The 14,566-nt window shown below is 39.6% G+C and overlaps 1 protein-coding gene across 5 annotated transcripts in view; it reads right to left on the reverse strand.

Annotated features, from left to right (window-relative positions):
* Positions 1–1,420: 1,420 nt before the first annotated feature.
* TSPAN9 (tetraspanin 9) overlaps positions 1,421–14,566 on the reverse strand; it is a 250,407-nt gene continuing 237,261 nt past the window's right edge. For all 5 annotated transcript variants that reach the window (XM_051961046.1, XM_051961049.1, XM_051961047.1 and 2 more), the window contains 4 exons: positions 14,166–14,267; positions 12,884–13,015; positions 12,150–12,233; positions 1,421–7,008 (listed from right to left, as the gene is read on the reverse strand). In XM_051961046.1, coding sequence (XP_051817006.1) covers positions 6,937–7,008; positions 12,150–12,233; positions 12,884–13,015; positions 14,166–14,267 — 390 coding nt within the window. In that variant the 3' untranslated portion in view covers positions 1,421–6,936. The remainder of the gene's footprint in view (positions 7,009–12,149; positions 12,234–12,883; positions 13,016–14,165; positions 14,268–14,566) is intronic.

The raw sequence follows: 14,566 nt of genomic DNA on the forward strand, positions 1-14,566 counted from the left end.
TGTACAAAAGTATATTTGTGGCAGTTCTTGTGTGGCAGAGAAATGGAAACTGAGGGAATGCCCATCAAGTGTGGAATGGCTGAACATGTTGTAGGTATATGAATGTAATGGAATACTATTGTGCTGTAAGAAATGATGAGCCCGCAATTTCAGAAAAACTTAGATTTAAATAAACTGATATCAAGTAAAGTGGAAAAAAACAGAAGAACATTGTGCACAGTAACAACACCACTGTGTGATTATCAACTATGATAGATTAACTCTTCTCAGCAATACAATGATCCAAGACAATTCCTGGAGATTCAGGATAGAAAATGCTATCAACATCCAGAGAAAGAACGATGGAGTCTGACTGCATACTATTTTCACTTTTTTGTGTGTTTTTTTTTCCTTTTGTTCTGTTTCTTCTTTCACAACATGACTAATGTGGAAATACATTTAACAAAACCGCATATGTAAAACCTCTATCAGATTGTCTGCTCTCTTGGGGATGGGAAGGAGAAAACTTTGAAACTTAAAGTCTTATTTAAAAACGAATGCTGAAAACTATCTTTACATGTGATGTAATTGGGGGAAAATGCTATTTTAAAAAGGACCATCCCTGCCTATATTTTGTAGGGTTTATAACATAAAAGAGTGTTCACACATTGTCAAAGACTTTTTCTGCATCTATGGAAATGATAATGTGGTTTGGAGTGTTTTGGCTTTTAATGTGATTATGGTGATTGTTTTCCTAATGTCAAACAATCCTTGGTGTAGATCCCACTTCATCATAATGAATAATTTCTTGAATAAATCCTTGAAGTCTGTTTGATAGGATTTTATTTAGAATTTTTGAGTCAATGTTTATTAATGATATTATGCAGTACTTTCAATGATCCCAAGATTCTTTCCTAAACATACACAATCCTTCCCCCATCTTATTCAACTACAGCATTTATTAAGTGCCTCCTATGTATAAGGGACACAGAAAAGAATGAGATTCCCTATCTTCAGAGTACTTACTGTGATCTGAACCAAGCAACACCATATTGCCTCTAGTAACAGGTGGATCACCGAAACACCACTGTATTCCTTATGAAATATCATAAGACTCAGGGGAAATGCATGGGCTGAAAAAGTACAGATGTGCTGGGATTTGTACCTGTGGAGGGAGTACCCATGCCCCTGAGAACTCATATCCATTGCAGGGCACCTTAGGCAATTTAACTTGAATTCTTGTGTAAATCAACTAATCCCACCTAATACAAAATGAGCACAAGAAGGGTGCATATACAGACAGACAATCTAGCTTGTGTCACCATGTGGGAGGGAGCACATGCTCACCAAACTCCTGCCCCGTGCCAAGGAATATGAGATGCATATTTTGTCCAAAAAACTCAGAGGGTTGGAAAAGACAATGGGAGCCCAGACACATCTCTTTAGTTTAAGATTATTTATTTCTGTAAGTCAAGCTGATACAAAATCCCCAGTACAAAGGCTCAGGTAGGTATTGCATAGAAAGAGCTGAGCACCAAGGGTCATATAGGAGCCCCAGGATAGATGCAGGAGCAGAATGAAGAGCCTGGAAGAAATCAATCTGGAGGGAACCACCCTTCTAGCCTTCAGGCCGCAGAAGTCCCTGCCCTATGATCTAATCCGAGTCAGCGCTTATAGAGATACTCCTTAAAAAACATACAGAACTTAAGAGGGCTCTCTGAATTCTTATCCACCTAGTACCCCCTTTTCTCTTTCAGAATCCTTCCAGCAGGACAGAACTGAGGCTTTTTGGTAGGTGCTTTTATCACTACCTGTTACTCCTCCAGTGACATCTTAAAATACTTCATCACGGTGGAAGTGACCCAAGGCTCTCAAAGGCTATACTAGCAAAGCAGAAGCACAGGCAGGTCCTAGCCAAGTAAAGACCCCAAGCATGGGCCCTATAATGGACTGCTGATCAGTTGTCCGGAGACCAGCCTGCTTAAATGGGGAGAAAGGCTCAGCATTGGAAAGCTGAGCAAAAAGTGACATTTTTTGGCCATAGCAGTCTATGAAACTGCCAGGTAAAATAGGGAGGTGTTTAGGTCTGCGTGGCTGGAAAGTTTGCCTGTGTCTTAAAAACACAGGTCCTTAAAAAAGATCCCCAGTACCCCAGAGGGCACTTACGGCCCTACCCCAACTGCTCTGCAGTCAAGATACCATGCCCCATCTTCCCAGGGATATTGAGAAGTTTGCACAAAAGAAATGACCACTGGAGTCATGACCATAACAGACTGACAACTCAAGAAAGTCCCTCCTTCCTCTGAAACCTCCCCACAGGACCAGGCTTTTCATGCAGAGTGCCCAGCCCACAGTGTGGAAGGCTGTCCTGCCCCCGGTATATCCCAATGTGCTCACCATATTCTCCAAGAGTGACCCAAGTTCTCCTGTACTGCTCTGGAGTTCAGCCAACTTGGCTTGAACTCCACAGGCCCACCAAAACAGCTAGATTTGATCCTCTCTTGTGAAAAAGAAACTCTACAATAATAAATGTGCTGGTCTAAATTCAGTGAAAATACAGAGTACCCAAAAGAAGGAAATTCCCCCGAGAGTAGGGACCACCACCTGTATGGGAGGGTTCTTAGTGCTCAGAGAGAGAGAGAGGTCAAGAAATATCAAGCCATGTGGGGAACACACTGGGCTGTACTTTTGACTCAAATTATCCATTTTTATTTAAAAACATGCTAAAAATGTGGCATTAAATAACAAAAGCCGGGCAGGAAGGAAGAAAAGCACAGACAGACCATTGCAAGCAGAAAAGTGCATTAGAAACCAACAAACCTATTTTCCCTTACTGCCCCCATGGGAAGGTTAGGAGGATTTGGAGAGGGTGGGAAGTGAAAATCATCTATCACCCAATGCCTCTGTAGAAAAGTCCTGCAAGATGAAGTGAGGTGACAAGGAGGCTGGGGATCCTCACCTTGAGGAATATTGCTTTGTGATGGATGGAAGAGATTAAAGGGATGGGGAAGAGGCTGAATGAGAGGCAAAAATAGGGTGGACTTGGGGAGGCCAAGGGACACAAATCACTTCCTCTCCTGTTGTTGTGTCCCTGTATGTTAGCACCTCCACCCAAGGGTGGTCAGGGGACTAGAGAGGGGAAAACACAGCAATTTTTTTTTAAGCCACTAGTGCTTCAGAGGTCCGAGATGAGGCAAAGAGAGGCTTGCAGAATTGGATGTCAAAGTCCAGCTGTGAAGCAGAATGTGTTTTAGATTAGAGGCTGGCGACTGTTCAAAAGACAGCAGCCCACCTGAGGAATGGGAGGTAATTCCAGGGGGAGGGGGCTCTGAGTACTGACTCTCCTAGCAGCCTAGTGGCTGCTGAACCCCTGCTCAAAAGAATCCCTATCTCTACATTCTGGTCTTTTCCCCCAACTATGTCTCATCTTTTAGTTTTCTAAGTGAATTGTTATTTTATGAAATTTTGACTCAAATTTGACTCAATCTTCCTGATTCTCCTCTGTATGAGGGATACAATTTAAATAAAGCTGAAATGTTTTAGTGTTTGTAATATTTGGTTTATTCACTCTGATTCCTTCTGAAATCACCTATTCCACAAATACTATTGATTAATTTACTTATTTATTGGGGTGGAGGGGAGAAAAATATGGAGACAATGCTAGAGGGCACCATGAGAACTGAATCAACTCATATCTTTGACAAAGGAAATTAGGTATAATTCCAAACCGTCCCAAGGAATGAGGCTCAACAGAGTATTGCTGATCTCAGGTGGTTCTGTTGAGTAGGCAGCATAGAGCAACCTATCTGCTTGAAGAAGCAATGAGAACAGCTATCCAAAGGGAATTTGCTCTAATGTTGACTCAGAAAGTGGCTGAGTAACTATGCTAAGGGAGACTTCAATAGGGGAAACACATCAAAGGTATAAAGCTGACAGGAAAGAAGGGAAGGGAGTGACTGTGGCTGAAAACTTAGAAAAAGGCCTATGGAGAAAAAAATAAATTTTACAGGGAGGCAAAATGCTGCCACTGCTCTAGGCATTCTTGCTGCTGAAGTTAATACAAATTTAAAATCGTGTTGACAGATATAGCTAAACCCATCCCACGCCCAAAACTTAAGATACACCAGATCTAACTCTGTGCATCAAAAACCATTCACCAAGTCTCTTTTCTGCATCATCTCTTACAAGATTGGATGAGTTGCTCACATAGATAGCAGAAACTCCTTACCAGGAAAAAAAAAAAACGGCCAAAAAAGCTAGTAATGGAGGTATGAAGGGATGGAAGGATGGTTAGGTAAGGATAATGGGGAGGGTATGGGAGGGAACAGAGAATAGAGGGAGAGGGGGAGGAACAAGGGGAGAAGGGAAAGGACAAGGGGAGAGAGGAGAGAACAAGGGGAAAGGGAAGGGAACAGGTAGAGAAGAGAAGGGACAGGTGGAGAGGGAGGGGACAAGTGGACAAAGGAGGGGACAGGTGGAGAGGGAAGGAACAGGTGGGGGGTGGGGAGACAGGTGAAGAGGGGAGGGAATAAGGAGAGAAAAATTTAAAAGACAAACACAAAGGAATTAGACCTTGCCATTTTTGGTTCGATGGTGAGGAAGTTATCTCTTTAATAGCAGCATCTTTTATCATTGCCATGGTATTTTGTCCTAAAGAGGAAACGACTCCTACACTCCACCTTTGAGAGACCCCAACACCACTAACCCTGGCAAGCAAATTGGGGGAGGGGGGAAGAAGGGGGAAGGAAGGAAGCTTTGGCCAAACCAGAACATTTGCACTCCTGGTCCCAATTTTTATGACGTTTAAAGTAAACCAATGGTCAGGGATTTGTTGGTTGTGCTGACATTTCTCAGGTAATTTAAAAAAAAAAAAAAAAAAAGGAAAGATAGATGGAAAGCAGATCACTGAACTGGCTCTAGTGTGTGAGCCTATAAGGAATCTAGATCACGGAGGTTTTCTGTGGGATTCTCAGACTTTTTTCCGGATTGATTACTAGAACCAACAAAGAGGGGTTGGGAGTTGGGGACGGGTGGAGGGTTTGTTTTGTTGAGGACAAATTTTCCACTAGCCCCTTTTCATACTTGCAAAGCTTTGTATATGCTATAAATTGGGTTTTACACTTCTGAGTTTTGGTTTTTTTAAGGATATACAATGATTGCTTTAATGTTTTATTTTGTATTAATTCCTCCTTGGTAAGAGATAGGGAATAGAGAAGAGAGTGTTTTAGAATTATGTTGGAGGATTATCACTCCACTCTACCAACACAAGGAGGGAGACCACATTTCTGCAGGGATTAACTCACCCAGTCATCTATCTGGGGATCCAAAGGTATATTAAGGGCCCTGTTATCTGGGGGAGCAAATTCTGATTCCGTCTGGGTCTTGTGTTCACTTGTCAAGTAAGGAAATTGTCCTAGACAACCTCTGAGATCCCTTCTAACACCTCCATCTGTCCTTTCCTTTGTTAAAAGCAGCAATATGTGAGAAATGCAGCATCTGAACTACCGAGGTATATGATCAAGAGTTCTAACAGGAATGTTTGGGGGTTAAAAGGGGAGTTTGGGAATTTGATGTGGGAATGACCGAAAGGAGTGAAGGGAGAGTCTCCCATGCCAAAGATGGTTGGGAGGGAAGGATAAAAAAAAAAAAAAAAGACAAAGACAAAGACAAAAACAATAACAAAAACAGCAGCAGATAAATTCTAGCTCAGGCCAAGGTTCCTGGTAAAGAGATTAGCAAGAAATACTGCAAGCTCCCTTATAACTTCCCTACTACCCACCCCACCCATCCCCAGTCCCCCCCAACTCACATCCCTTATTGTTTCTATCTTCCATTGGCACTGGTACTAGATCCTTTTTGCCTCTCGCTTGACCCTGAACTTGCTTCACTTCACAAAAACCAAAATACTGAGAGCCAAAGACTCTAAGTCCCAAAGGAAAATCCCTGAGAGGGTCATGGACCCTCCTGTCTAACCCCTCACAAAGGTGAAGGAACTGAGCCAAGTCCTAGCTTTCTCAGCACAGCCAGCTAATCTCATCCTCTCTATACTGAAAAAAAAATGTCTAGTACATCTTTACAAAGGTCCTCCCAAGCGTTGCACAGTGTTTTTTCCAGATTAAAACCAAATGGATGCCCTCCCACCCATCACTACCCCCCACCAAAAAACCAAGACATCAAAGAAACCAATATAGTAAAAAGTTATAGATCAGAAAAGCTAAGCCTAAAAGTATTTGGGGAATACTGATCCCAAATGATCAAAATCAGGATAAAATAAAATGATAAAAAAGATACATCAAAGGGTACAAAATGCCTCAAAAAGAACATTGCCTGGGGCCCCTCACTTAAAATGGTTGGGCCTCCCTGACCCTCCCTCCCTCCCATTAAGTCTTCCAGGTCTCTGGACCAGAGGTGGGGGCGAGGTGTGGCTAAAAAGCAGATATAGAAGAGGCTGTGTCCCTTGAAAGGGGGGCAGGGAGGTGAAAAGGGAGAAACCCCCAACAAGGACCGGAGTTTGCCTCCTCTTCTCCATCCCCTTTCCCCTCTGGGTCAGGCAAAGTGTCAGTGCGTAGAAGAAGGGCAGGAGGTAAAAGAGAGCTAAGGAGGGATTAGTGTCATATTGGAGTTTGCTCTTTTAGCATCTCCCATCACTCTACCTCGTCCTCTCCCCATCCCTCCATCTTCTTTGGCAAAGAAACAGATGTGGATGCAGAAAAGTCCCACCCCCCACCCCCAACACACACACACAACTTCCCACCTCCTGAGGTTTCCTTCCCCTTCTCCCTACCCACCCTGCCCACCCGACAAAGAAGTCTATGGATGATTCAGGAAGGGTGGGGACGTCGATCTGTTGGACAGTACAGGGTTGGGTTACGCATAGGAAGGGACGGCAGTCTGGCATTCAGGAGGCTACGAAAGCACGAGTCTTCCCTGGTGTAGAGGCACTCCCAGCCAGGTGGCTTAGGCATCATATTTTTTACCAGTCCGGTGAATATGTTGGAAAAGTGTCATGGAGAAGGCCATGCCTAAAATCTAAAAGAAAAAAACAGAAGATGACGAGATTAGAAGCAAGGTTCATAAGTTATCATGTCATATACCAATATAAGGTCAAAATGAGTATATGATTTAGACATGAAAGTTAATATCATTAGCAAATTAGGGGAGCGTGGGAAAATCTACTTGTCAGATCTATGGATAAGGGAAGAATTCATGACCAAATAAGAGACAAAGAAGATCATGGGAAGTAAAACAGATAATTTTGATTACATGAAATTAAAAAGCTTTTGCACAAATAAAATCAATGCGGCCAAAATTAGAAGGAAAGCAGGAAATTGGGGGGAAATATTTTCATAGCAAGTTTTTCTGATAAAGGTCTCAGAAGTGAGCTAAATTTATAAAATAAGGGAATTCCCTTATCGATAAATGTTCAAAGAATATGAAACAGACAGAAGAAAAAAAAATCAAGGCTATTAATAGTCATATGAAAAATTGCTCTACATCACTATTGATTGGAGAAATTCAAATTAAAATATCTGTGAGATATCACCTCATACTTTTCAGATTGGCTAATATGACAGAAAAAGAAAATAACGAATGGTGGAAAGGATGTGGAAAAATAGGGATACTAATATACTGCTGGTAAAGTTATGAACTGGTCCAAACATTCTAGAGAACATTTTGGAAATATACCCAAAGGGCTACATACACTTTGACCCAGCAATCCCATTATTAAATGTGAACCCCAAGAGATCAGAAAGAAAGAAAAAGCCCATATGTTCAAAAATATTTATAGCAACTCTTTTTATGATGGCAAAAGACTGGAAACTGAATGTTCAATATTTGTAGAATGGCTGAAAAAGCTGTAGTATATGATTATGATGGAATACTATTGTGCTACAAGAAAAACCTGGAAAAACTTACATAAAATGACTAAGCAATGTAAGTAGAACCAGAACATTATATGTAGTTAACAGAAATATTATAATTTTGATTAATTTAGACTTTCTACAATTTCTTATGTCAATGGAATGATCCCTAGATCACTCTCATAAGCCTTTCTGTTTCTAAACAAAATGACATGATGCAGAGATGTGTTTAATGTCTTTCATGATGCAATGTTGGTTGAGTTTATAAGTATGTTGTTCATTAAGTGACTTTTGATTTTATTCTTGCATCTTAAGCATTTCATAGGCTCCATAAGGAGAAACCACTTTCAGTTGCATTGGATAAATGCAATGGCACATATCTGTTGACAGCTTTTACTACTGCTTTATGAACTAACATCTATTTGTTCCAAAAGTGTTTCTGTAACTATTTTAAAATCTGTTTATCATGACCTCTGAGAATATCAATCCTTTTCCTCCTTTTGGGCAAGGAAGTGTTAATCTTTCCATTAACTCCTTTAGCCTGGAGGGATATCTTTTAAAACCATAGTCATCCATTTTACCAAACTAACAATATATGTTAAGACTGATATTGTATAGGTATTAATGTTCTAAATGCAAAATTCCTATAAAGCTTTGACTTCACCTCTCTACATTCCAGTCAATCTCTTAACTCATTCAAGCTTTTCTCCTTGAAAGTCATCCTCACCAATTCTCATCCGTAGAAGACCAAGAAATATGAAAGTATTACCTTTCATTGGTTCAAGTTCATCTCTGGATTTAAATTCAAAACCTTTAGTCTCTGTTCTTCCTTAATGTACATTAAGAGACTGACATATGTTGAATCCAAATGACACTTTGATATCATTTGGTAATGTTTCCACAAAAACAAATATCCATTTAATGGGTTTTTCAGAGAAGCCACGTTTAGGCAAGTGATTAATATTATATTTTGGTCTCACTTTTTAATTTGACTTCAAAGCCAGATTCTGTTCTGTTCAGCAATAATGAGAAGGGAATACATACTAATAAACTCTTGAGAAGATGCCACCTTTTTTTTATATCAGTGGTCGTTGACAATGTAGTGGTAGCATGTTTTAAACAGAGAAAAATCTAGCATTTTCACTACTGTCAATTTCATTTATTTGCAGTACATGACTAAGTGTCATGAGTGTGGAACTGAGTCAAAGGCTTTGTGATAATCAATAAAAGGGATAAAAATTTTATGGCATTTTCAAATGTCTTGTTCAATAATCACTGAATTGATAATGAGTTGCTCTTTATACCCTTGAGACTTTTTGGCACAACTTTTTTGCTCCTGAATCAAGATATTGATTTTCTGAAAGTGTTTATAGATTTTTTTTGAGAGATACAAGCTGTGAAAGCTTTGTATAAAGTACATAAACATGTAATCGGAGGGGTCACTGATGTTCTCATCTTTTGGTAATGGCTTTTGTTAAGAATGATGGGATCAGGTTTGCATCAAAGAGAAAGCTGATCAAACTTTTTATTAGTAATTTCATGTCTTATTGTGAAGTGTTCAGGTAAATATGCCATCGTCACTGTCACTACCATCGCCATCATCATCTTCATCATGATCATCATCATCCTTTTCTTCCTCAGTAATAATCATTCAGACCTAAGCTTACTGCTAGGATCACATAGGCACTAATGCTATCTGTTAACATGTGTCTGAAATACAGATATTTTTATTTTTTTAGATGTTAAAGGCTAAGAAATAGATTAGTGGGGCTAAGAAATAGATTAGTGGATCAGTGGAAAAGGCTAGGCTCACAAGACAGAATAGTCAATTATAGCAATCTAGGGTTTTTCAGAGAAGCCACGTTTAGGCAAGTGATTAATATTATATTTTGGTCTCACTTTTTAATTTGACTTCAAAGCCAGATTCTGTTCTGTTCAGCAATAATGAGAAGGGAATACATACTAATAAACTCTTGAGAAGATGCCACCTTTTTTTTATATCAGTGGTCGTTGACAATGTAGTGGTAGCATGTTTTAAACAGAGAAAAATCTAGCATTTTCACTACTGTCAATTTCATTTATTTGCAGTACATGACTAAGTGTCATGAGTGTGGAACTGAGTCAAAGGCTTTGTGATAATCAATAAAAGGGATAAAAATTTTATGGCATTTTCAAATGTCTTGTTCAATAATCACTGAATTGATAATGAGTTGCTCTTTATACCCTTGAGACTTTTTGGCACAACTTTTTTGCTCCTGAATCAAGATATTGATTTTCTGAAAGTGTTTATAGATTTTTTTTTGAGAGATACAAGCTGTGAAAGCTTTGTATAAAGTACATAAACATGTAATCGGAGGGGTCGCTGATGTTCTCATCTTTTGGTAATGGCTTTTGTTAAGAATGATGGGATCAGGTTTGCATCAAAGAGAAAGCTGATCAAACTTTTTATTAGTAATTTCATGTCTTATTGTGAAGTGTTCAGGTAAATATGCCATTGTCACTGTCACTACCATCGCCATCATCATCTTCATCATGATCATCATCATCCTTTTCTTCCTCAGTAATAATCATTCAGACCTAAGCTTACTGCTAGGATCACATAGGCACTAATGCTATCTGTTAACATGTGTCTGAAATACAGATATTTTTATTTTTTTAGATGTTAAAGGCTAAGAAATAGATTAGTGGGGCTAAGAAATAGATTAGTGGATCAGTGGAAAAGGCTAGGCTCACAAGACAGAATAGTCAATTATAGCAATCTAGTGTTTGACAAACCCAAAGCCCCTAACTTCTGGGAAAAGAATTCATTATTTGATAAAAACTGCTGGGATAATTGGAAATTAGTATGGCAGAAATTAGGCATGGACCCACACTTAACACCATATACCAAGATAAGATCAAAATGGGTCTATGACCTAGGCATAAAGAACGAGATTATAAATAAATTAGAGGAACATAGAATAGTTTATCTCTCAGACTTGTGGAGGAGAAAGAAATTTGTGACCAAAGATGAACTAGAGACCATTACTGATCACAGAATAGAAAATTTCGATTACATCAAATTAAAAAGCTTTTGTACAAATAAAACTAATGCAAACAAGATTAGAAGGGAAGCAACAAACTGGGAAAACATTTTCACAGTTAAAGGTTATGATAAAGGCCTCATTTCCAAAATATATAGAGAACTGACTCAAATTTATAAGAAATCAAGCCATTCTCCAATTGATAAATGGTCAAAGGATATGAACAGACAATTTTCAGAGGATGAGATTGAAACTATTACCACTCATATGAAAGAGTGTTCCAAATCATTATTGATCAGAGAAATGCAAATTAAGACAACTCTGAGATACCACTACACACCTGTCAGATTGGCTAAGATGACAGGAAAAAATAATGATGAATGTTGGAGGGGATGCGGGAAAACTGGGACACTAATGCATTGTTGGTGGAGTTGTGAACGAATCCAACCATTCTGGAGAGCAATCTGGAATTATGCCCAAAAAATTATCAAATTGTGCATACCCTTTGATCCAGCAGTGTTTCTATTGGGCTTATATCCCAAAGAAATACTAAAGAAGGGAAAGGGACCTGTATGTGCCAAAATGTTTGTAGCAGCCCTGTTTGTAGTGGCTAGAAACTGGAAAATGAATGGATGCCCATCAATTGGAGAATGGCTGGGTAAATTGTGGTATATGAATGTTATGGAATATTATTGTTCTGTAAGGAATGACCAGCAGGATGAATACAGAGAGGACTGGCGAGACTTACATGAACTGATGCTAAGTGAAATGAGCAGAACCAGGAGATCATTATACACTTCGACAACGATATTGTATGAGGACATATTTTGATGGAAGTGGATTTCTTTGACAAAGAGACCTGAGTTTCAATTGATAAATGACGGACAAAAGCAGCTACACCCAAAGAAAGAACACTGGGAAACGAATGTAAACTATCTGCATTTTTGTTTTTCTTCCCGGATTATTTATACCTTCTGAATCCAATTCTCCCTACGCAACAAGAGAACTGTTCGGTTCTGCAAACATATATTGTATCTAGGATATACTGCAACATATCCAACATATAAAGGACTGCTTGCCATCTAGGGGAGGGGGTGGAGGGAGGGAGGGGGAAAAAAATCGGAACAGAAACGAGTGTCAATATAATGTAATTATTAAATAAAAAATTTAAAAAAAAATAAAAAAAAATAGATGTTAAAGTTTGGGAATTAATATTCTAAAATAAATGGGAAGAAAAGATAGCTAATATCCCCTAAGTCTACTTTGCTTGGATGAAATAACATACCTGCATGATGAGAATGCACATCCCCACTGTGCCCAAAACGTGTTTGTTGTCATCAAACCATGTCTTTACCTTCTCATAACAGCCCTAAGGAGAGAGGTACAGATGGAGTCATCAGCTGGCAGCTGGGCATAAGTCCACTTCTCAGCTCTCTGTTGCCTGATAACTTTCCCCTATCCCTTCACTCTGCTTCTTTTGGTGTCTCCCACAATCTCTACTCCTACTCCCACTTTGCTCCAATAACAACATCCTAGGATGCTATTGCTGGAAAGGATCTCACAAATCATCTAGTTTGTAGATAAGGAAAGTGAAATAAAGAGAGATGGAGTGGCTTTCTACAGATCACACAGTAGGTAGAAGCACTAGGAATGAAAACCAGATGAGAACTATTTTTACTACAATGTTTCACATTTAGGACTATCATATTCTACTTGGCTCTATGCCAGCCTCGACTTTTTTTCTCAAACTTTCTTGTAACTTTATTTCCTTGGGTGTTGAATCTTACTCTTCTAACTCCAAGCCACACACACAAGTTCTGCCCTCTACTCACCTGTTCCCAGCCTCCTATGAGTTGCAAAAGGGAACATGAAGCCAAATGAGACTGGACACTTGCTTTCTTCTCACCTTAATGCCCAGTCTTCCCTTACTATTCAGATCTGACCTAGATGTACCCACTGGTTTCTGGAAGTTTTAATCTGGAAGTGAGATTTAAGGAAATTTTGATTTCTAATGCTTACTGTTTTCCAAACAAGGGTGGTAGAGTTTCGCCCACAATCCTGGGAATTCTCCATGCAACAACGGTCAGGAACTGTATTCTCTCCCAGCACAGGAAACCAGTCTGTGAAGTCAGTAACCCCACAGCATCGCATCTACCAAGAGGTGAGGGAGGGACAGAAAAGTTAGAAGAGCCTGTCTCTCACCAAAAGATGGGCATAGAACTTAGTCCCTGGGCACAACAAACTGCCATCTCTTCCCCCTTTCCAGATCCCAGTTTACCCCATCTGATAAATATGGAGTGATCCCACTGATCTCTTTTCTACAGATAGGAGGACAAAATTAATCATGTCCATCAAGGGACTTCAATATCGGAGGAAATGTTGATAGAAAGATCCTCAAAGCTTGACCTAGAGAAGAAGTGGATGAGGTTCTTTCTCTTTTGGTGTAATTTCTTCTTTGCTTTTTGTGTGCACATAAATTGTGAATTAAATGGAGTAAATCTCCAAGAGTTGGTTGGTTTCCCCTTGCCAGTTCTCCACATTTTTCCAGGGCTATCGGAAACTGAGCATACCCAGGGAGTGCCAAATGTAGTTGGCCATCTTATTCAAAGCCCAGTATAATAAGGATGACAAATCTACTGTATGTATCCATCATCACACATGTATTTTAAAAACAAAAAAATCCCTTAAAATAGAATCACAGAGTCTCTGAATTGGGATCCATTCCCCCCCACTTTGTGAAGTGTTCTAGTGAGTCCATAAACCCAACCCCCTCCAGTCTTACATACCCCTCTTTTTAGGAAGTTTAGCCTTAAATTAAATCAAAATTTGCCACTCTTATCACTTTGCTCCACTCTTCCTCCACAATTTCACAAATCAAGCTAAATTAATAGTCTTTTTCACATTTCAACTCTTCAAAAATTCTGAAAATAAAGGTGAAGCTTCCCATTTGGACAATCTGTGGTCCTGATGCCATCCTGACCATCTTATCAGCAAAAATTATCCACTGAGACCTCCTTTTACACTTCTATACAGTCTGCCTGTAGCTTAGTCAAGCTCTGATGCCAGCAACCCCTGCTCTTTATTTCCTCAATTCTGGTTACACTTGCAGACTCCCTAAATCTAGGCAGGGACTGCCTCCACAAAGCAGGCTCTTGGATAGTACGCCCAAGGACAATTTTCCTGTTAAAATGCAGAAGGCACCATTTGCTTCCCAAACCATAATACAAATGTCTTGCCTCCCCAGGGTAACCCTCCCGCCCAGACTTTCTAGCTTCACTGCTCACTGCACTTCTGGCATTACCTCAGCTTGAATGATGTTCCAGGCATTCTTCAGTCCCACATTATTTTCCGTGTTATACAGGAGCAGCCCTTCTTTCAGATCCTTCTTAGCATTATCATTCACCTATGGGAGACAGGGAAGAGACCACAAGTGAATGTCACAAGAATAGCATCAGAGAACATTAAAATAGAAAGGCAGGATACTGGGTGCAGACCTAGTCACAAATTTTCTATGTGATTTTAGGTAGACAACTTAAAGAATTTGGACAGGAAAATATCTCAGATATCATCTAGCCCAATCTTCTCATTTCACAGATCTGTATCATAAGACAGATCTGTGTCGTAAAGGGTAAATTTAGTAGTTTCCTCAGAGTTCCATGGGCAAAAAGACGGAAAAGTCAGGATTTAAGCTGACAAACTCTG

The sequence above is a fragment of the Antechinus flavipes genome, chromosome 5, assembly GCF_016432865.1.
Source record: "Antechinus flavipes isolate AdamAnt ecotype Samford, QLD, Australia chromosome 5, AdamAnt_v2, whole genome shotgun sequence".
NCBI lineage: Eukaryota > Metazoa > Chordata > Mammalia > Dasyuromorphia > Dasyuridae > Antechinus > Antechinus flavipes.